The sequence below is a fragment of the Paroedura picta genome, chromosome 2 (assembly GCF_049243985.1).
Source record: "Paroedura picta isolate Pp20150507F chromosome 2, Ppicta_v3.0, whole genome shotgun sequence".
Taxonomy (NCBI): Eukaryota; Metazoa; Chordata; class Lepidosauria; order Squamata; family Gekkonidae; genus Paroedura; species Paroedura picta.
The window spans coordinates 145,116,728-145,140,979 of NC_135370.1; the positions used below are offsets into that span (position 1 = coordinate 145,116,728).

At 43.0% G+C, this 24,252-nt stretch overlaps 1 protein-coding gene across 2 annotated transcripts in view; it reads right to left on the reverse strand.

Moving 5' to 3' along the window:
* The window catches only part of SNX6 (sorting nexin 6), a 31,413-nt gene extending 17,032 nt beyond the window's left edge, over positions 1-14,381 (reverse strand). For both annotated transcript variants that reach the window (XM_077323077.1, XM_077323076.1), the window contains exons 1-4: positions 14,226-14,381; positions 13,990-14,037; positions 2,252-2,356; positions 1,673-1,783 (exon numbers count right to left, since the gene is read on the reverse strand). In XM_077323077.1, the coding sequence (XP_077179192.1) occupies positions 1,673-1,783; positions 2,252-2,356; positions 13,990-14,037; positions 14,226-14,231 (270 nt within the window). In that variant the 5' untranslated portion in view covers positions 14,232-14,381. The remainder of the gene's footprint in view (positions 1-1,672; positions 1,784-2,251; positions 2,357-13,989; positions 14,038-14,225) is intronic.
* Positions 14,382-24,252: the final 9,871 nt, after the last annotated feature.

Sequence of the window (24,252 nt, forward strand, 5' to 3'; positions counted from 1 at the left end):
AGAGACAACTCAATCCCTTATATTAGTATTAATGAGCCAACCAGGACTCCTGCCCTGGGACAACAGCTAATAACTGTGCTGCTATCTTGATATTCTGGAGGGCTATAATGAGAAGCCGAGCAGAAACAATGCTACCAACACTACCACTTCCTTGGAGCTAAGGTTCACCAAAACAATTCTGCTCCCCATATAATATACCATACTATGTCATTTACAAGTTATAAAGGCTGTCAAAATTACCTTCACCACTTAAATGATGGTGTAATACAAACATCTCCACCTGAGCCCCAACAGATGCCCCAAGAACATCTGAACTTTGTTTTAGTTAAAAGAAAAGTATATTTGGAACTAAAAAGGAAGTCAGTACTCCCATTTTAATTAACATGGTTGTAACTTCCCTAACAACCACCCTTTTAATCATAACTACTCTAAACGATTACTCCCACAAAGTTATATATAAATTTTTTTCATACTAGATAATTTGCTTTTTCCTTAGACATGTTGTTTTAATGCTCCTGCCTTCTAAAATGGTTAATAATAGTATATTAAAAAGCAACTGCCAACATGGATATGCATCAGCCTTACAAAACCATGTATAATCATGAAGTTTCCAAGTGAAGAAAAACTGTTTAAGCCTCGGGCCTATACATCCACTAGAATAGATTAAGCTACTTTACAATACTCAATCCACCCCTCAGTCTACCTAGTTTACTATGGTCTACTCTGAATGGCAGTAGCTCTATAGGATCTCAGACTGAGATCTTTCACAGCAAAACTGCAAGATCCTTTTAACTAGAGAAGGGGTGGCCAAACTGTAGCTTTCAAGATGTCCATGGACTGCAATCATCATAAGCCCCTGCTGGCATCAAGCCGGCTGGGCGTCAAGTTAATTGCAGTCCATGGACATCTAGAAGGCCACAGTTTGGCCACCCCTGCTCTAGAGCAGTAGTCCCCAACCCCTGGTCCGAGGACCAGTACTGGTCCGTGAATCAGTCGGTACCGGGCTGCGGCTCCTCCTCGTCCTTCTCCCCAACTGCTGCCTCGGAGGCTGCCCTGTCACTCTGCTGCCAGCTCACCTTTGGTGCTTTCCAGCAGCCACAATGGCTGGGGCTCCCCCTCGGCGTGGCACTGTGCAGCTGCTGCTGGCAGTGCCTCCCAGCAGGCGGCAGGAAGTCAGGGGCGCCGGTGGGAAAGCAAGTGGAGCAGGGGCTCAGGCGGCAGCTCTCAGCAAAATACTACCCCCCCCCGGCCTCAGCGCTGACTGGTCCCCGGTGATAAAAAGGTTGGGGACCACTGCTCTAGAGATATCAGCGACTGAATCTGAAGCCTCCATGTAAAGCAGATACTCTGCCACTGAGCCACAGCCCTTTCTCTTCTTTAACAAGCAATTTAAGTATTATATTTTGAAAGCAAAACCATCACGTTCACCAGCATACTTGGTGTTACAAGTTCAAACAGACATTAAATATTAAACCATGTAAAGTTTCTGATGAGATGATGCAATAACTGGAAGGAGAGAGGAATACACTAGAAAACTTTAAAGCATGTGGTTTCTTAAAGTCAATCATCGTAATATTTCATGAATCCCTCTGAAGGTAGGTGAATATCAGGTTTCAGGAGGAAGTATGAACATCTCTGCTTATCAATCCTTCACACAAAAAAACCCACTCACAATATAACCTGCATAATCTTCATTCTCAACAAAGGAATCATGAAGCCAAATAAATTCTTCATGTTGTCGGACAACTGAAAATTCATTTTGCTTGAAATTAGGTAAAGAACTCTGCAAAACAGATGGGAAGAAAAGCATAAATTAAAGTAAGGTTTGTCACTTAGCCTTACTACATTTTTTAAAACATATACAATACTGAAAGAATTAATTACTAAGAAAAGCAGCAGTATTTTTAATAATAATTAAAGTATTATTTACAATTTATTAGCTTTCTGAATACAGTTATAACCAAAGCAGAATTTAATAAAAATCAGAACAGCATGATGTGAGAATAGTCGACCGATTACAGAAAAACAAACTGGAATCCCACATTAAAATTTCCATGCATTCTGCTTACACAAAAAGGTATTTGCTTACATGCCTTGATAACTGGAGATAAATGTATACATATAATTTCCAAATAGCATGTTTACAACTGCTATTTTGCATGGCAAGCTGTAAGACTTTTCTTGACATGTAGCACAAGCTAAAATTTGAGTAGACAGCAGATGTAAAAGCTACGCACCAAAGCGGTTTTACCTTTGTATGGACGGTAAATTTAACTTTGTCTCTTTCGCTAAGAGCATCTGAAATGTCCACTTGCAAGGCAGAATCAGTTTGCAGATCTACATTGACTGGTCTAAGCTAAACAAAGAAAGAACTCAGCTTTAATAAAACCTAAAAACAAAAGCACTAAATTCAGAGTTTTGCACATATGCTTTAGTTTAAAAAAAAATACTACAGCAACAGTTGTCATTACGAGAGATACAGCTCCAAGTAAATCCTCAGATATAATGAAGAAATGAAAATTCACGTAAAATATCTTGTAAAGTTTACAAGGAAATACAATCCGGTTAAGAACGCTACTTAAGGCCTGATTTAAACAGCATTCACTCTAGGAACATTCCACACAACTGTGTTATTATGTTTCAAGGTCTCTAATGAATAAGCAAGCCCCTATATGTACAGTGTTGTGATTGTACAGTGTTGTAATTGCCAGGACTCTACAGCTCAGAGGGAAGCTGAGCTGGCATGCAATTACTTTACATAGACCTCATTTAAAGGGAATAATGAGGGGCATCTTCTCAAAGATCAAGGTCCAAAGCAGCAAATATGAAAGATGAGAAGGTCAGTGACAAGAAGCGGGACTTCTTCTCAATACTGGTATAGTATTCAGTAGATATTTGGGATTTCTGAATGTTTTCAACTCCATTATACCTATGGGGACCATTGTAGCTAATATGGGAATGATAGAGGACAGGAAGGCCTGGAAGATCATTGTCCATGGGGTCACAATGGGTCAGACACGACTTCGCAACTAACAACATAGCCAATAGTCCTCCTAGAGCAGTGGTCCCCAACCTGCGGGCCGCGGCCCGCAAAGGCCATGGCGCCGGGCCGCGGCTCCCTCTCCCCGCCCCCCCCTCCGCAGTAAAAAACTTCCCAGGCCGCAAGTTTGCGGCCCGGGAAGCTTCTTACTGCGGGAGGGCAGGGAGAGGGAATCAGGGCCGGGCTGCGCGGGCGCGGCTCGCGGCCGGGCACGGCTCGATGCGCGGGTGCGGCCTGCGGCCCGAAGCGTGGGCGTGGCCCGCGCGGGCGGGCGCGGACCCCGCGGGCACGGCCCGATGCCCTGCCGGTCCCCAGCCTAATAAAGGTTGGGGACCACTGTCCTAGAGTATAATGGAGAATTAATCTAGGGGTATTTGGGGTTCTGTGGGGACTATTTGAGGTAGAGGCGCAAAATTTCCAGCATAGTTGCTGATGCCTGTCCTCAAAAAATTCCCAAAGTTTCCAAAAGATTGGACTAGGGGATCCAATTCTACAGGCCTCCAAAGAATGTTCCATCCTCCATTGTTTCCAATGAAAGAAAACAGGCATTTAAAGGGACTGCAACCCCTTTAAACACACTAGCTATCCAGCAGCCTCAATTTGGATTGCTGAATAAATACTCCAATTTATATTAGGCTGAAAAAATATCTGGAAAATACTAGCAAGTATTATTAGCCAAATGCATACCCCTATCCTTGAAGCAACTTACTAACCCCCTGTCCAATTTCATTCCTCGGGGATCAACAAACTCTCAGGAATAACATTGGTGCAAAGAAAGGGGCTATAATCAGTGCAGAGAATCAGCAGAAGCTTCCAAAAATGAAAAACAGTTTCTATTTTTAGAACGCGGTGGCTATACAAGCCACCATGTCATACTTTGCAACTCTTCAGAAAATTTAGATGTGTTGAGTGGCTTTCACTCTATTAATTAAAATTTACACTTCTGGAAATACAATGTTACTATATTTCTTGAAGGGTCTTCATTTTCTATTAGCCCATACATACATACATCACACAGAACTGTGTTCCCTGTGTGCTCCAATCACCTGTACTTCTTTCTGCTACCCTCATTTTCCACTAGCCCTCAAATCCCACCCTTTTCCTTTCTGGTTCTGTTTCCAACTGTCTCTGCTCTAATCCTGTTCACTGAGCTTCACAGACAACAGCACTAAGTCTTTTATTCTCCCATTAATTCACAAAACCAGGAGAGACTCTGTTGCAAGAAGCTTCACAATACGACTGGCTGTAACAAGATGAATGAATTGGTGCCAACTTCACCATGTGCCTCTGAATCCATAGAGGAAGAGTAGGAATGCATAAGCTGTGGTGACAAACTCATCAGCACCACAGGCCTACTTCTAATCTTCCAAGTACAGTGTGGGAAACCAGAGCAGTGGTGTTCCTTTAGCTATTTCACTAGAAATCCAAACTCTAAGAGACTAACCCATAATCTTGTCCTTCACCATTTCAGCATGCTGTCACTGGAAATTGTAGCAAATAAGTAGAAAAGGATGGCAAGTAGGGGGAGCCGTATTTGGAATTTTCTGGGGACCATAGTCATGTGTGGATTGTAATAGGTTCTGTGGTTCAGGAATCAGGTCTGCTGTACAAGCTTACAGGCATACCCACCTCCCATCTTCTCATTGCAGCACTGGTAACAGAAAGATTCCTGCTACCATTCACTGTCAAGCATGTATTCAGTCTTTTTTTTTTGCCATCAAAGTCCCAGTTGACTCATAGTGACCCCATAGAACTTCCAAGGCATGAGACAGTAAATTTTGGAACCAAAAACACTTTCCAAAGAAAAGTGACTCAACAGATGGTTCTACAATAGACAGATGGACAACCCAAAACACCACACAATGATTTGCAGAAAAGGTCACAAAGCAAAGCAACACCCTGAAAGAAAGCTACATTGACAACTAAGACAAAGGAAGGAAAGAACAGTCATGAAAAACTCTCAGTAACATTCCTGACATGTTTCAGAAACAACCAAAAATGGTGTAATTTCTGCTGATTCTGTATCAGTATATTTATCCTCTAAACCAGGGATTCCCAATCATGGGTCCATAGGAGCTGGCTTTTCTCCTCCTGCCTTAATGGACTTGGCCACAACCTAGGGAACTGGACACTCCCATTGCACCCTGAGCATGTGAGTTCTCCCGTGGTTTTTGTGCCTAGGAGGGGACAGAGCCTGCACACTTATTCCTACCTTAAAACACCTCCTGTCCCTCCCCCAATCCACCCTCCTTGAGCCTGCTTGTTAATATGGGTAGTGATGTCACTTGACATGTCACTGAGGGCATGGCAGGGAGGCAAGGCAAGTTGACATCACTTCCAGGGCTCCTTGATTATTTCAGGGGCTCTTCTATAGTTAAAAGTTTGAAAAAGGCAGCTCTGGACAGATCAGGCATGGCAATTTGCGTAATACCAGTTTTCTACAAGAGGCCTCTTAATAAATCACTATAATGAGTACTGACAAAATGGTTGGGGGAGGGGAGACTGGGTGAAGTAGTCGAATCAAAAGGATTGCAACCAAAAGCTGGCATGTTTAAAATAAAAGGTTGAGAACCACTGCTAACATATAAAGGTCATGATGGACTGGTTAGATCAAAGAAACAGATCCTGGGTCATACTGCTTACATGCCAGTCCTCTAAGAAAGCGGCCACCAACCTTTGTCAGGCTGGGGACCGCCTGCAGCGGGGGGGGGGGCTGGCGGCCCGGGCGCCACACATGCACGGCAGCTCTGCACAAATGCGCATGCACAGAGCTACCATGCATGTGTGTTTGCACCTGCCAGCGGGGCGCAAACACACATGTGCAGCAGCTCCGCAAGCGCATTTGCGCCTGCCAGCGTGCCGGCAGCTGCGCCACCCTCTCCCCCCACCCCACAGTGAGAAGCTCGCCGGGCCGAAGCAGCCGATTCGCTCAAGGCCTTGCAAGCTGCTTGCTGCTGGGGGGGGGGGGGAGAGGGTGGTGCGGCCAGCAACGGCCCGGTGCGGAGGCTTTCGCAGCCCAGTATTTGACGACCCCCCTCTAAGCCACGGTGCTGTCCCAGAACATAGTCGTTACCATAACTCACATCAATTTATGGAGAATTTACATTTTCTACTGTTAGTTATACATGCACTGCTATCAGATTTGGCAGATCCCAAGGTCAGCGAGTTCTGCAGGTTCAGAATAAGGGAAAATATCTGCAACTATAGCTAATTCCAGAAAGACCAGATTATATTTTAGCATGCTAATAAAATTCTGTAAAATGAGAAAAGGGGGTAGTTTCCAACCACTTAAAAAAAAATTGACAACTGCATAAAGTTCCTGAATAGTCAGTTTCCCAAGAAGTTTCTGATAGCGCAATAATGCAATGATTTAATAATGCCAAGGAAATGACTATAATGCTGTAGTACATATGTGTACACATAGGAAATGCCTAGAACTCTGCAGAAATCTCACTTCGAGCCGGTTCAGAGGATCAACAATCCACGCAAAGGATATCGCACATGGACCAGGCTGAGCACAGACTCCGATGTTCGCACTCTGTTTCCCATGATTACAGCAGATAAAAGGGGGAGATGACACAATTATTATTATATCTGTGTCCATAAAAAGCCCAGTTAACACAATATGAACTAATACACCCTTTGGAGTCAGTTCGTGATGATCATCTGGACCCTATGAAATGGATGGTAGTTTGGCACTTAACTGTGTAATTGTTTTGGGGGATATCCAGCAACAAATCAAAGCAGGCTAAGGAAAAAGTACAGATGGCTAGCATTTAACTTTTGATACTTGGGACAGTGTAAATTGGATATATTACTCTTAAAAACCTACCAGTATTCAAGTATACTTGCATACTACATAGGACACAGTTTACTAATTTAATAAGATTAACTTTTGCTTATATATTCCTACTGTTATGATAGTCAGTTCTTAGTCTGACGAAGAGTGCTTGCACTTGAAAGCTCACACCTTGAACAAAAGCCAGGCTACACAAGGGATGAAAGGGAGAGTTTACAGGAGAGATATGTGTGTAAATATATATATTATTTATTTTCTTACTAGGACTAAACTTACTTTAGTTAAGAATAGGGTCCACAAATTGCAGCTGTTATAGTCTACTGGCTAACTAAAGTCCAAACACATTACAATATTACTTTTGGGCCCTCTGTTTATCAGGCCGGGGCCCCTCCGCTTGTCAGTCTGGGGGCAAGGAGCCCATCGTTGCCCCCCCATTCCAGGCCGAGCCCTCCCCCAGACTCCTCAGTGTTTTATTTATACCGCCCCCACGGAGTGGTGTAAAGATTCTTCCAACAGCTCTGGGAGAATCTGTAAAGTCTGCTGAAGGAGCCCAGAAACTAGTGTGTCAAAATGCTGTTTCAACTGTGCCAAAGACAAAGAATTAGTGAGGTACTCAGAAAAGTCTGTAGTTCCTTGATACAATAAGAAAGCGCCATCACAAGCAACCAGGTCCCATCCATAAAGGGGAACCAAAGAGTGTCTGCATGAGGAATGCAGACTGAAAGTCCTCCTCCGAAGCCACCAGAGGTACCACTGATTACTGAGAAAATCTTGAGATCTCCAAAACTTAGAGGCACACCCACTATTCTGATAAAGATCAGCATTGTGACCAATAAGAAAAACTGATATATTAAAACAAAACCAGAGTCCAGTGGCACCTTTAAGACCAACAAAGATTTATTCAAGGCGTGAACTTTCGAGTGCAAGCACTCTTCTTCAGACCAACATGGCTACCCACTTGAATCGAACTGGCATATTGTTTTGGGATACTAGAAGATGTTATAGGAATGTTCTAACCGCTGGGTGCCAAAGTAAAGCCTGTATATACTCGCATATAAGCCAAGGGACCTAATTTCACCACAAAATGCTGGAAAACCTTATAAGCCGAGTCTGGTGTTTGGATTGTGGCTCCCCTCCCCCTTTTCTTCCCACCCCCCCTCCTCCCTCTTTCCCCCTGAACCCCCTTGCCTTTTTATATCCAATTCCCTTCTTCTTATCCAATTCCCTTCTTCTTAGCTGGGTGTTCTGTTCCTCTAGGGGCATTTCCTCCTTGTGCTCTCTGCACTTCCTCTGCAGCAACAGCACATACTAGCCTCATTAAGGCAGTAAGGGGAGGAGGCGCTGCTCTTCCCTCCCCTCCCCTCCCACTGTCCCTCCTGGGCTTGCTGCATCTCTTCCTGCCTCTGCTTCTTCAGTTAAGTATACTTGTCTCCCACCCCCAATCTAATGTCTAGTCTGGCAGCTTTTTGTTTTCGGTTTTTTTTATATCCGCATATAAGCCAAAGGGTGCTTTTTCAGCTTTTAAAAGGGGCTGAAAAATTCGGCTTATATGCGAGTATAAGTAAAGGTAAAGGTATCCCCTGTGCAAGCACCAAGTCGTGTCTAACCCTTGGGGTGACGCCCTCTAGGGTTTTCATGGCAGACTCAATACGGGGTGGTTTGCCAGTGCATTCCCCAGCCATTACCGTTTACCCCCCAGCAAGCTGGGTACTCATTTTATCGACCTCGGAAGGATGGAAGGCTGAGTCAACCTTGAGCCGGCTGCTGGGATTGAACTCCCAGCGGTAATAAAAAGGGGGGAAATTATTTCTTCATTCTTTCTACACCCCTAGGAAATGGTGACCGCCCTGGAAATGTCCCATTCAAGGAACAGGCATAAAGACTCTGGATGAGGGTTGGCTTTTTCCAGCTTGGGGCCCAGGAGCGTAGTATGGAAGCAATTTGTATTTTAATTGTCAAGATGGATTGTATGCTTTAAGCTTGTTCTCCTATTTGTAGTCTTTTGTTTTAAATGTATTTGCACTGCATAGTGTATAGTTTCTCTCCACTACTTAGTGTTTCCACTTCTGGATACTAGTTTAGAAGTGTACTGTAGATTCGTATCTTGTCTGTTTATGCACTGCCTGCTTCTGCGTCCCATTTTATATACATTGTTCTGGTGCTTCTTTGCCCATGGTTGCTTTTGTAAAAGTGCCTTTCAATAAACCATTCCATTCATATCAGTAACACCTTGGAGTCTCTGACTTCCTAATGACAGCCATTTATCCACTGAAGTGAAAGGAACCTGTAGTAGCAGAGTTCTCTTACTTAAGGGGGACAAAAATCAATACTAATTGTTTTAACAGGTAAGAGCATTTCACTAGACAAGGAAACCACATCAAAAAACACATAAAACAAAGCTAACCTGCCCCCATTCCAGAGTTTCACTAATTATAATAAGCCCCACTCAAATTGAGGAAAGCTGTAATAGAATATAGAACATATAAGCTTTTGCTGTAAGGAAAGTAAATAATTAGTTGGAACTACCTTCACACTGTTTAGAAGGTGGATCACTATATTCTGATAGGGAGAGAATGCTGTGGCATCCACTCCACAGCAGTATTGTGCAGTGGTCAGAGCAACCAATCAAGACCCTTTGATTCAAATCCCCACTCAGCCATGTGGGTCTCCAGGTAGCCATAAGCCACCCATACCCAGCCTGACTCACCCCCACAGACCTTGGAAGAATGGCAAGATTAAAATGTCATACAGATGAATAGGATTGAATCATAGAGTTGGAAGGGGCCAAACAGGCTGTCTACTCCAACCCCATGCTCCATGCAGAATCTCTGAATGAAAAGATAGGGAAGAAGTGCGGGAAGATGGAGGAACAAAGGCGGCTAGAAACACAAGTGCCAGACATTACTGTCAAAATGGAAGGAGAGAGAGGAGGAAATGAAGATGCAGATAAACATGAAGATCCTCCCTTGCTGTTGCCTCCTGGCAGCTGAATTCCTAACTAAATTTATAAGAAACTGGATCATTATGCATCCCTGTGATATTCTATCCCCCTTTAAAAACAAATAAAACAATATATTCTCACTTAATTCTTAAGAATAATTGATTGGGGAAAAATATTTACATAGTTGAAAACTGCCAACCTGTCTTGATGATAATGCAGTGTGTGAGCAGCAGCATTCACTCACTGTTGTGAATTATATAAGAAAATAGAAAATTTGCACCCATGTCTGTCTGCAAATGCTGGCCGTTTTCTTGAAATGGAGTAGAAGAATGACTATTCTGATGGTTTGGATGCAAAATCTATTTCTTCGTCAGGGAAGCTGTTATTTTGTGTTACTTCTGAATAATGCTGTATGGCATGGAGGCTATGTCCAGGTTATGTTTTTCATTGTTGTTGTTGTTACACTGCTGATGATTTCTAGCTTTCGTTACTATATTTCTAGCTTGCTCAATTGAAAAGGGACCTAGATACCTTATTGTGCAGCAGTATACATGTAATTATTATTGGAATAAATAAAAATGTATCTTGTAAAGTACAAAATACAGTTTTATGTTAACTGAATTATGTATAATGTATTTTTGTTTCTAAACAGCTCTTCACCAATCCCCTTGTCAACTTGCCAGTGATATGTTTATGACATGGACACATCTGTGTGTACAGCCTCTGTTGATACAGGAAAGTCTCTAGGGTGAAACCAAGGTATCCTGCAAAAGCAAAGGACAGCAGAGAGGCTACATCTCTGATAACCAGTTGATTGCCTTTCAAGGCGGCTGACTCCCCTGTGCTGATTGATGTGTGGTGGCGTAAAGTAGGAATAAGCATGAGCTCCTGGTGAAAGAGAGAAGAATCACCATAAGGCCCCATGGAATTGCTGAGAAGGAAATATGGAAGAGACATATGCAAGCATTAAATCTGAGTCTAGAAGCACCAAGATTTTCAGGGTATAATCTTGCAAGACTTAAAAATCTCTTTGTCAGGTATGAACAGCCCAAATGTGATCTCATTGTTTATCAAATGTCCCACTTTGTCAATTGCACTGATTCACTTTGTATAATCCACCTTGAGTCCTTGTGAGAAAAGCAGACCATAAATAACATTTTAAAAGATGGGAATATGATATGAAAGCTACCAGAAATCTTCCACCTCAAGTAATTGCATAGAATCACAGAATAATAAAGAGTTGGAAGGGACCTCCTGGGTCCTTTAGACCAATGCCCGGCACTATGCAAGACAATCACAACCCTATCGCATGGGTGGCTTCAATTTACCTTTTTACTCTTCCTTTTCATACAAAGAAGTAATTTCTTAAGACATTTCCTTTCCCCAATTTCACTCCCTCTTGTCTTCCCCTCACATTTGACTTTCTTTCCCTTTGTATTTTTAGTCTCCATCCCCTGTGCAAGCACCGAGTCGTGTCTGACCCTTGGGGTGACACCCTCCAGCATTTTCATGGCAGACTCAATATGGGGTGGTTTGCCGGTGCCTTCCCCAGTCAATACCGTTTACCCCCAGCAAGCTGGGTACTCATTTTACCGACCTCGGAAGGATGGAAGGTGGAGTCAACCTTGAGCCGGCTGCTGGGATTGAACTCCCAACCTCATGGACAGACAGCTTCAGACAGCATTTCTGCTGCCTTACCACTCTGCGCCACAAGAGGCTCTTATCATCCTCCTTTACTGAATCCTTATTTTCCCATACTGTGTAACTTGAAAGCAGCTTATAACTTTCATTTTTTAAGCTGTCTTTATTTTTCAGTTCCATTTGTTGTTTCTTTTATCCATCAGTTTTGCTTCCAATCTTTGTTAAATGCATTTCATTGCAGTGGGGGATAGTTTGTCTGCATCTTCATTTCCTCCTCTTTCTCCTTCCATTTTGATAGTAGTGTCTGGCACTCATGTTTGTAGCCTTCTTTGTTCCTCTATCTTCCTGCACTTCTTCCCCACCTTTTCATTCAGAAATGCGGCATAGGCTGATCCTGCAAAGAGCAGGGGGTTGGAGTAGATAGCCTGTTTGGCCCCTTCTAACTCTATGATTCTATCCTATTTTCTCCTTGCTTTTTTCCTGTTTACAAGAATATCTTTTACTCTCATAAAGGAAACTTTGAATTTATCTGTATGAATTTTTTATCTTGCCATTCCTCCAAGGTCTATGGGGTGAGTCAAGCTGAGTATGGCTGGCTCATGGCTTCTTGGAGACCCACATGGCTGAGTGGGGATTTGAACTGAAGGGTCTCTAGTCTTGGCCAGTTGCTCTGACCGCTAAACAATACTGCCATAGGGTGAATGCTACAGCATTCTTTCCCTTTCAGAATATAGTGAAAGATCCACCTTCCAAACTGTGCGAAGGTAGTTCCAGCTATTTATTTTCCTCATCACAAAACCCTTTTTTGTTTGTTCTGCACTTATTCCAGCTTTCCTCAATTTCAGTGGGGCTTGTTATAGTTGGTGAAACTGGAATGGGGGCAAGTTGGCCTTGCCTGAATGGATTACATGAATGAAGCTTGCTTGCCTGTTTGTAGTCTTTTGTTTTAAATGCATTTGTGATGTATAGTGTTTTATAGTTTCTTCTCATTACCTAAATGCTAAATGTAAATTTAATTCAAATGGAACTATTCACCACATAACACTATTTAAACAAGCACCTTAGGCTATCATTGCAAGAATAATCCTCTAGTTTTTGGGAATTACTCGAAATATTCTAGAACTTATCTTCAAAATGGGTTTGTACTATGTCAATCCTCCACTTTTATGATTTCTAGTATCATAATGCTAGTCCCTGCAGTCTAGAACATGACAGTTTGGATTCTATGAAAATATAACTGAAGTTCATTATTCTTTCTGCCAACTTCAATCCCATTAACTCTAGGTACAAGAGAAGGAGACACCAATTTGTAGCGAGTAACTGACTTTCAGAACCAACAGTTATAGCAAATACAATTAGGAAATAATTTACTAAGAACCTTATACCCAAGTACATTAACTGTGCATAGAATCACCCTGTTAAATTGTCACCCAGAACACTGCTCATAGGTCTGTAGAACAGATCGCCCTCTCTTAAGTAGGTATATCTTTGCTTTAATTATACCAATTTTGGTAATAACAGAGATAGGAAGCATCTACAGAGTTTCAATCACAAGCATTCTATAGCACTCAACCAATATCATCAATTTTGGATATGATTTTGTATACATACCTATTACAGTGAGAACTTTTAACTGAGACAAAGCATCCCATACACCACCAGGGAATAACTCCAATCATCCACTTAAGCAAGCTAGTTGACTGCTAGGTATGAAGCAGAACAGTTTACACTGGCTTAACTGGTTAGCGGTTCCACTGTGGTCTTGACTACATAATTTCCTGTGATTTGATTTTTGCCTTTTGTCCCAAGAACAGTTTCTTCTGACCACTTACTGTTCCTGAGCTCTCTAAAGCACTACCCCACCACCAATTATTTATGAAGATCTTCAATGCATAGGAAACGTTTCCCTGCCCAAAGAAGCGCCAAACACCCCATTCCAAGTGCCTCAAAAGATCTCACACAACACAAAAGCGACTGACGCCTTTTCTAATCAGAAAGGAGCTTTACCCCACCATACATACCCTACCAACCCGAAACGAAGAGACTCAACCTACCCCAACACACTCCGTTGAAAGACATCCAACACTTAAAAGAAGGCTACTACAAAAACATTGCTAAAATCGACGCAACCCTGACAGCGACAACAGAAATATTGGCGCGCCACAACACCCCGTTCACCTACGAGGGAAGGGCAACGTAGGCTAGTTATATAGTAAATGCATTTTTTAAAAAAGTCTGTCCCAGAGAGAGAAGAGCATTTTTCCACAGCCGGGAGCAGAAAGCGAGCAGCCCGGGGCTCTTCTGCATCCAAGCCACCCCTGACAGCCAGGAGTTCGCAGTGAGCCAAAGCGGCTCCTTTAGCGAGGAGACGAAGCGTCCCCAGAGGCGCCGTCGTCGCGCCCCCTTGGCAGGCAGGCAGGCAGGCAGGCACCCGGCCCTTCCCCACCCACAGGAGGCAGGAAGTGATCCGCGAGCCCCACACATCTGCCCCTCCGCTTGCCCCCGCCTCCCCCTAAGGGCAAAACAAACACAAGAGCCCCGCTCCGGCAGCAGGGCAAGCGCACTTACGCCTCGGTCTTCCTCGGAAAGGAAATCTGGGCCGTCGTCCGAGCCTTCCTGCTCCGAGAAAGGGCGGAGGCGGCAGAGAAGGAGGCATCAGCCGGGGAAAGAGATGGGGGGGGGGGAGGGAGCGGAGAAGGGAGAAAGCACAAAGGTTAGTGTGTCGCCCGCCAGCCCCGCCGCCCCTGCCGCCGCCCCTGCCCCTCAGCCGAGCACCTCGCGGCCGCAGAGCCCTCGGAACCTACCATCATGGCTGCTCCCAGCCCTCAGTCCGCTCCCTCAGCAAGCACAGGCCCAGCCCGGCAGGCAGGCAGGCAGGCAGGCCGGACCAGAGGGGCGGGATTAAGGCGGGGACTGGCGGCCGCGGACGGCCCAGAGGTGGCTGCTGAGCTTGCGCTAGTTCACCGTCTCCTCTTTGGGCCAGTGCTGGGCTAGGGGGCCGCTTTATATACCGGGAGAGGAAAGGTCTGCGGGAGGGCGCTGCGGCATCGGTGTCGCAGGTCTGGCCTGGCGTGAAGCGCCTTCGAGGACTCGGGAAGCTCTGGCCGATCGGCGACTGGAGAGGACAGTAGGGTCGGCGCCCAAGGCCCGTATCTGTTATTCACAGTGCCGCTCTGAACCCGGTTGCACCCCTCTTGAGCCCGCTGGAATTCCGTCTTGGATCGCACTAGGACAAAGTTTGAGTTCACTGGCACCTTTAAGACCAGCACAGTTTTATTCAAGGTATCAGCTTTCATGTGCAAGCAGTTCTTCAGAAACGCTGAAACATAATTTCCTGAACTGTTACACAGAGGTAGAGTGAGGGTCGTTTTTTAGTTGCCAGGAAGGGCTAGTTAGAGTCATGATGCATAAGTGAGCAATTATAGCTGAAAATGGATGGATTGAGGCAGTTGGTAAAATCTGGGAATAGCAGTAAATTAGCATCCAAATACAGGGCTTAACAAATAGATGTGTGAACCAAGTTTGGGTCCAGTGGCACTTCAAAATGACAAAATTCATTTCTGGGTTTAAGAGAGAATTGAGAGTCTGAGTGTGCCTAGATGCACACTCCTTCAGACACATTGAAACAGATTTCCTCAAATGTTACGTAGAGAAGGTTAGTTGTCACAAAGCACTAATTAGGATCAAAATGCAAAAATAACTGAGCAATATAGCTTAAGATTAGAATAGCACATTTGGTAAAACATGTGAATAGCAGCAAATTGGTTTTCCTGGTATCTCAGCAGCTGGTTATCTTTGCTTGTGAGCAAAGTTAATTCTCCAGTTGATACATCTCACTGACCCATTATGCACGGGGGGGATAGCGCGCATTCGGGATGGAATGGCGGCAACTAAAATCACCGATAACACACGGCGCTGGCTGGAACCGGCCGCAGATTCGGTGCATGCCGCCGAAAAAGCCGCGTTAGCGAAACACAGAAGAAAGCACAGCTTCCGGGTGACCGGGGCGCAACCAGAAGCGGCACTGGGGTCGCCTCATGCATAATTGGTTACTCTGGGTTTTGCCGCTGTTGCGTCCCGTCCCATCCCGTGTATTAGCGGTTTGCTTCGCTTCTTCCCCCTCCGCGTTTTCCATGTTACCCGAAATCGCCGTTTCGGCGGCCGTGCATAATGGGCCACTGTCAGAACTATATGTACTTGTTTCAAATTACACAGTAAAGAAAGCCTAAGGAGCACCCCATACTTCTCATAGAATTTTTGCTACCCTGTCTCCATCACTTGTTTTTTTTTATAAATATGCTGGTCACATAGTAGGATGAGCAGCATGAATAATGCCTCATTTTTAAAACCAGAAGCTGCACAGGATGGGTTGATTGAAGCCAGTGCAGCTCTGGAATTATCTTACTGTAATTGCTCTTACTGCAGTTCGCACACGCTATATGAGTGAGTCTGATGTGCAACAAGCCTAGAATATTGTTACGGTAAATAGAACATCTATGCTCAGAAGCACTGTATTTCTCAATATCAGTTGCTGGGTGGAAGAGGTTGACGTTCATTCTCTGCTTGTAGTAGGCCTTCCAGAGGGCATCTTGTTGACCACTGTGCGGAGGTGGTTCTTTGGGTTCTTCTAGCTTGTACTCTTATGTGTGTGTGTGTAAAGTACGTGAAGTAGCAACTAACATGGCAACCCCAGCAAGGGTTTCAGGGCAAGAGAGGCAAAGTGGTTTGCCACTGCCTTCTTCTACAATCTTCTTTGGAGGTTCCCACTCCTCCATATACAGCCAGCTGGGTGACTTTGGGCTAGTCACATTTGTCTCTCTCTCAGTCCCACCTACTGGACAAATTGTCTGTTGTACAGAGAGAAGGGAAGGCAATTTTAAGCTGCTTTGAGACTCTTTCAGTTAGTGAAAAGTGGGGTATAAAAATCAACTCTTCTTTCAAGTATCAATCCTGTTTATCTTAGATTAGATTATTTATTTAGATTTTTATACTGCCCTTCCATACAGCTCTGGGTGGTTTTACATAAAACACTGTACAGCATTTATATAGAACATATAACAATATAATGGATAACAATCATAATATAACATGCTAACTAGAACGTCATTTCAACAAAACAATAGCATTGACAATCCCGAGGTAGGTTCGACCTCTCAGTCTGAAGGGAAGGATGACCTGTGGATATTTTTAGTCGATTTGCTTTTGATCACACTGTTAATCTTCAAAACCAGTGGTTCATATCCCACTGCTTGGCTCAGCTACTGATGGCATGTTCCATCACTAGGCAACCTGCTACACTAGATACAACCTGCTATCAGAGGAGTCTCTTGCAAGGATGTCCTTTGTGCCAACAAAATCCCCTGCCCTTAGCTGAGACAAATACAGCATATTCAGTGGAAGTTTAAAGCCTATGATTCAGTTCTTCCTGTTATTCCAGTTTCTCTTTACACTGAAAATAAGTCACTACTGCTTTTGGCTGTGTCATCCATGTGCACTGAAGGACTTTCATTTGCATAAAAAGTTGACAGACATTTGGAGATTTGTTTTGCATAGAATGCAGATGGACAACTATGTAAAAATCTTTGGTGTTGGCTGTGTCTGAAAAAATGTAGGTCAGACAAACATCAGTAGGGCATAACTAGCAACAGACATCTGATTTATAATATGCCATGGCTCAATTGCATATTGCATGAGCTCACTGGGCCATAGGAGTGATTCAGAACAGTGGAGTTAATGCACGATTGCGAGTCCAGAAATTGGAGTGGGTCAGATTATCAGGTACAAAGAGTGCCTTCCTTTATTCCCTGTTACAAGTGCAATAGAAATTACAGAAACACCCCTGTGAACACATCCATTTTGTTCTCCTGTTCCAGTACTTTTTACACATTCAGTACACACAGCCTAGTATCTCTGAGTGGCTGATGTTAGGGATGATGCATGCTGTACATTTCCTTTTTGGAGGGAAAACCAACATCCCCTTCCATGAATGGTTGTCAAGGTCTCAGTTGTATATTAAAGTGCAGACCAGAATTCCTGACAGAAAAATAAGGAGGTACTGCAACCCTCCAACTTTGCAGCACCATGAGGTGAAATTTTTAAACAGTAGTAATGAGAGCCTCTTGTGGCGCAGAGTGGTAAGGCAGCAGACATGCTTTCTGAAGCTCTGCCCATGAGGCTGGGAGTTCAATCCCAGCAGCCAGCTCAAGGTTGCCTCAGCCTTCCGTCCTTCCGAGGTTGGTAAAATGAGTACCCAGCTTGCTGGGGGGTAAACAGTAATGACTGGGGAAGGCACGGCAAACCACCCCGTATTGAGTCTGCCATGAAAACGCTAGAGGCCCTCACCCCAAGGATCAGACATGACCTGGTGCTTGCACAGAGGATACCTTTATCTTTAATGAGAGGCTAACTCCTCAACACATGTAATTCTTGTCTGCAAGCTTCAGGTGTTTCAAGTACATGAATTGGGAAGAAAGAAAGATAATTGGTAAGAAAGAGTATGACACTTGCCTCATAATCAGTTCAATTAGGAGTTCAGGGAAATCTGTGAAGTAGCACTTGAAAATATGGCTTCAAATTTGTTAATTACAAATGTTTTTTCATAAAACAAAGAGTTGACTCAACTTTTATTCACCACTTCTGAACTGGGCAGCTCTAAACAACTGTGAAGCACAAGTGATACAAAAGAAATGGAAATGGGGTAGGGGGAAAGAGAGGTGGCTTGGCACTAAAGCAAATATGGTCAATGCTTCAGTTGATTTTGTTTATGCATTATTAAGTGACACAAGGTGCAAAGCCCATTCATAAAAACGGGTTTGGAAAGCCCCCCCCCCAGGCACCCGCAGCAGAGTAGGGGAGTCCCTGGGGCGTGGGAAGCGCTCTTGCCTCAGGGAGGCAGCGTGGGCAATTGGCAGGCCACGGAGAAGGGCGTGTCCCCCCCTCCCCGCCACTAGAGCTGCTTCCCCACAGCCTGCCAAGCACACCCAAAGCTGGCTGCACCCCGATTTTTACTCGGGCAGCTGGACATGCTCCTCCCCGAGGCCAGTTTCATAAATATATAAGGAGTGAACCATGGATAAAGATTTGCTTCTCCATTCATAAATCATCTTGACTGCACTAACTATATGTTCTGAGCTGCAGGCAGAGAGATTTTTAGCTTACCTCCAAATCAATGGCTCAAGGAATGTAAAATGACATGAAGTAATAAAAATCCCATCGACTTAATTTCAGCCAGAAAAGCCAACCAGCTGATAATAAAAAGATACATCATTTTCAGTTCAGGCCAGGTGATAGACTTGCAGGGCTTATCTCTTTTTGGCAGTACAGGAATATCACACACAACTTCAGTAATAAAGAGAGGTCAAACACAACCTTGGGCACCACCTGTCCTGTAATACTAGAAATACTAGAACTAGAACAACTAATGAAGTTGAGAAATAAATTCAGGGCACACAAAAGGAAATACTTTTTAACTCAAGTAGTAATTAAACTGTGGAACAGATGGCTTTAAAATGTGGTCAGATTAATCAATGGCTACTAGCTACTATACATGTTGGGCCATTTCCCCCTTGCTTGTGCTTCACAGGGCAGTGGGAGGGGTTCACCAGCATGCATGCTCTAAGATTTGTTCAGAACTATTCATTATATTTTCTGGAAATTGTTGAGTGACCCAAAAGAGATGTCACTTATGGTTTGGTGCAGGAAGTGACATCATTTACCAGTGTACCACCAGGAAACCTGTCATCACACTCCCAATTGTTCCCAGAACTTTACCAGCTGCAGCCAGCAGCCCTAATGTATCAAGGCAGCAAAGTTCTAGGAGACAGCATCAGAAGGCCTTGCCATGTTTGTTTGGACCTCCTAGGCAACTGGCCACTGTGTAAAAAAAAATAGTATGGTGAACAAAATGGACAAAATGAACAAAATCCAGCAGTCTGTACTCCTGTTCTTAAAGGCAACCTGAATATATCACCCCTGCCAACACTCTACAGAAATAATATAAAGGGGAGGAGTTGCCCACTGTAGAAGTATTCAAAAATATTTGAATCTGTCCTCCTTTCCTCAGGAACAGGGAAGCAGCTGCATCACAACAAAGCAACAGTGGAACATGAATCAAGCCAGCCCAATCTGAAACCTACCACTTTGACCACGTGGCAGCTATTTAGACATTCCTCTAGCAGACTGTCAGTGCACCACTTATAACAGGAACTGCTGATCTCTAAATCCTGATTCAACAGCACAATAGGTCATCATGACCTGGGAAACCACACTTGCAGGCAGCAGGTCTTCATACAATGCATTTTATTAGGCAACGGGGAATCCAAGTCACATGACCAGAATTCGGATTCATATTCTCTGATAACAGGGGCAGAGTGAAGAAAATTTCAACCAGAAGAGCCAACTCAACTTTGTGAAGAAAACAAAGACTCAAAGAAAATTGATATAAAAGATAAACTACATATGCTATGGCCACCTATCTTTTGGATGCTTATCCAATATTGCTTAGGCTATTGTATCATAAATTGCTTTTATGAATATTAAGCATCAAGCTCTTTGGAAAGGCAGGATAAAATGTTCAATAAAGTTCAAAAAAAATTTCATTCCCATAAGCAAGCCTGACTGAGGAGAAAAATGGAAAACACTGGAGCACAGCATAATGAAGTGGAGGAAGGTTGGTGATTTAGCTCACTTCACCGATATGTTCTCATCTGTTTTAAAAAGGAATCCCCCATACACACATCACTTTCCATCTGAACAGGCAGGTGCAATATGTTCACATTGCTGCCCAAATAATTTCTAGTTTGACCCTTATTGAATTAGTTCCTCTAATAATTCATTAGCCATAAAAGCTTGCAAGCCTCTTAACTGACAGTAGATGGTGCTATGGACATAACTTTAATACTGTTTGCAACAAACTGGGATTCCATTTGTGATATCTTCAAGTTACATACTGTAACCCTAAAGCCTTCCAACAGGCAAACTGCCGGAAATCCGAAAGGCTATATAATTTATTTTGGAGATGTGTTGTTGATTATAGCAATCTATTACCCTTTTTTTTTTAGGCTGCATAGTGTAAGTCAGAATATACTGTCTATGTGAGTATATATTTGGATGTTGTACATTTGATACTTTTCTCTGTATATAATTTTATGTATAACATGAGAAAATAAACTTTATGTATACACAGGCTATTGCACTAACATTTAAATAAAAATATTGCCTTTTCAACACTTGATTACCAGATGATCTACGGAAAATTGTATTCACAAAACTAAAGCATTTTATATCTGACTTTTATTAAGTATTAAAAATAATTTGGGCCTCTTGTGGCGCAGAGTGGTAAGGCAGCTGCCTGAAAGCTTTGCCCGTGAGGTTGGGAGTTCGATCCCAGCAGCCGGCTCAAGGTTGACTCAGCCTTCCATCCTTCCGAGGTCGGTAAAATGAGTACCCAGCTTGCTGGGGGGTAAGCGGTAATTACTGGGGAAGGCACTGGCAAACCACCCCATAATGAGTCTGCCATGAAAACGCTAGAGGGCGTCACCCCAAGGGTCAGACATGACTCGGTGCTTGCACAGGGGATACCTTTACCTTTTACCTTTACCTTAAAAATAATTTGAGATTGCATAGAAGCTCATGGATTATATGTATATATTTTGGTGGACTGTTGCAGACATCTAATAACTCAGTCCCGTGCCCCCCAATACATATCTGCACATCCATGCATATGCCCAGTGATGGCCAGTGCAGGTATAGCACTATGATTAAGCATCTGGGGAAACGATATTGTCCATGAATAATGTTATTTATGGCATTTAAAAGCTTATCCAATGATAAGACTAAAGGCAGCTATTCCATTGTCATAGGTGCAGGTCGTCAAAGGAAAAAAAGGACTGCATTTCTCTTAGGAGTAGACAATGCTCTCCAATGTCTGTATTATGAATGATGCTATTTACCTGGTTAAAATTGAGCAGGGGTCAGAGACGAACAATAATGCAGGCGAGTTTGCCAGTAACACCAAAGAATTTGGCTAAGCAAAACCCTAAGCAGGCTGAAATGATCATCAAAAGTATTTTTTCAAAACTAAAATTAACCAGGGCCAACCCTGCTTAGCTTCTGAGATCTAACAAGATTGAGCTAGATTGTAAAGAGGTGAAATGCATGCTAGGAACAAATGAGCTATTAGCTTCATAGCTTTCTTGTGAACCTGTGGATTCTGGCTCCTGATATAAACTGGATTTGATGGTTTTTTTAAAATAAAATTTCCTTTGAATGAAATTAGTTAGACAAGAAGCTGATTATAATCTTGCTTCTTGAATTTTATTCTATGTATGTGGGGGAGAAATTATATAGTTAAGATAGTAAATTTCAAATATAAGGGGCATAATTTTATAATTGAACAAGGACTGGAAGCTAAGGGGAGGGAATGGAAATGACAAGAGCTTTAGCGTTTTAGTACCCTCTCAAAAGCGCATTTTGATCACTTCCAACCCAATAAATCAGTGATATGAAAAATAGTCCAATCTGAGTCTAATGCTTTGATTTACTGCAACTAATTGTCCTATATCTGTAGCAAGTGCTTCCCTTGTGAAAAACCACCACGGGAACTATTGACTTTACTAAGCGATCAAGCAATAAACATTTCTCAGAGCATTTGAGAATAACTGAACTTTTTCTAGTTTTGTTATCTGCCCAAATGCAGATAGTGTGCTAGAACCAGCTGCTTTAAAATAATTATGACCCTGCATTCTTGCCTTGTTCACAGCATTTAGTAAAAAAAAAAAAAAGACATTGGTCTTGTTCTGTAAACCAGACTGAGGCTCACAAATTCTAAGACTAGCAATATTGAAATAAACATTGCTAACCTTAAAAGTGCCACCAAACTTTTAAGATTAGAAAGGCATGCATTGAGAACACTTTGGCCTTAAATAGGGAAGAGTTCAATATCGTAACAGCAATGACCACAATAATAGCTCTGTAATTAATGTGTACAGTCCAGTGGACTTTTCATAGGGTTCCTGCTTTTGTGGATACACAGTGAGGAAGTTACAGACAAAATAATTTAAGGCATCTCTCCATGCTACACAATGTGTGCAGATACACAAATGATGCTAGCAGCTTTCTCCTTGATCATGGTTGAAGTTTCTGTTCTTTCAAATAAGCATACATCCAAATATTGGGGTTGAACCAGCAATATGTAGGCAGAAAATCTGCAAAACTCCCAAGAAGTCCCTTCCAACCCACAGAAATTTGATTTCAGTACTAATGGGACTCAGAGGTCAGGAAGAGAAAGAAAAGTCACCTTTTCCTCCCCCTTTTGCAGGACAGGTCCATTGCCAAGAGATAGAAAAGACAGAAAAGCTGATATTGTGTCCTTCCCCCTCCACACTGCAGCCCACTGACCTGAAGGCTACTGTAGTCCAGATGAGTCCTGTGACTGCAGCAAACAACTTCCTTATGGTCAGATAGGTTCACTGAGAAGGGAACATAAGATGCACAACTATCAAGGCCTCCTGTCAACAGCTCACTGGATCAACTCATTTACTACTCAATCCAGACCATATTCACCACATATGCTTGAAAACAAATATAAACCATGCTTCACAATATTCTACAAGTGCATCAATTGGTACATCTTGCTTTCTGTGTTTATTTTTAAGTTCTTCTCAGACCCAGGCTATTAATAAAAGCTAGATTGGAGGCAATAGTTATATTGTTAGTTTTTTATAACAACTACAGTAATCAACATTTTAAAATGTTTTTTACCATCACATTTGTATTAACAAATATTTGCAGAAAGCAGGGCTATTGAGTCATGCAGCAGCCAACCAGATGCACTATACAACTACATAGTATTCCAAGGCCTCACACTAAATACAGCAAAAGCTTTTCGCAGTATACATTTTTTCCTTCCCCTGGAATATATCCACTGTACAATTCTTTCATCTTCAAGGCTCCTATCAGTAATACCAGTATGCCTGTCATCCAGCAAGGCCAATGAAATTGAATTACTATGAAGTAAGTAGTAATGCTGCTTCAACACTATTTTTCTGGCATTTACTTTGTTGTTAGGTGCGAAATCGTGTCCAACCCATCGTGACCCCATGGACAATGATCCTCCAGGCCTTCCTGTCCTCTACCATTCCTTGAAGTCCATTTAAGTTTAAGGCAGGATAACTGCTTCAGTGACTCCATTCAGCCACCTCATTCTCTCTCGTCCCCTTCCTCATTTACTTTAAAACATATTAATTCTACTTTTTAAAAAAAATCTTGAAACAGCAATAGGGAGAAGCCAACCAAATGCACAAAGACAACAACAGATCAGCTGTAAAACAGCAAATGTAAACCTTTGTCTTTTCATTATACTTTAATCCAGGGGTCTTGAAGCTTTTGGAATTCCAATACAGAATGGTAGGCCCAGTAACAAATGGCTGCCACACAAGATGGGCGCCAGACACAAAATGACTGCCACGGTTTAACTTCAGTAACACAGTGATGATCCTTGTTCTCTGGTAGCAGCTGCTACTAAAGGAACATTACTAAAAAAATCTGCACAGGAATCAAGTCTCCAATAGCAAATCAGAAGCTTTGCTAGACAAAAGCCCCACTCAGCCCTACCCACTTTCTAAAAAAACTTGGTAGGCACCAGAAAAGGTGTCTGGGAGTCAAAAGGAGAACCCTGCTCTAATTCTTCATCCCTATTCAGAACTGTCAAAGCAATTCAACTCCCTTGTCCTTTCATTCTTACCCATGAACCTGCTAGTTCTTTCCAAATGATACTCCTATGTTTTCCTCTAAATTTAGTTCTAAGATTACCCGGTAACAATGAAATCCATT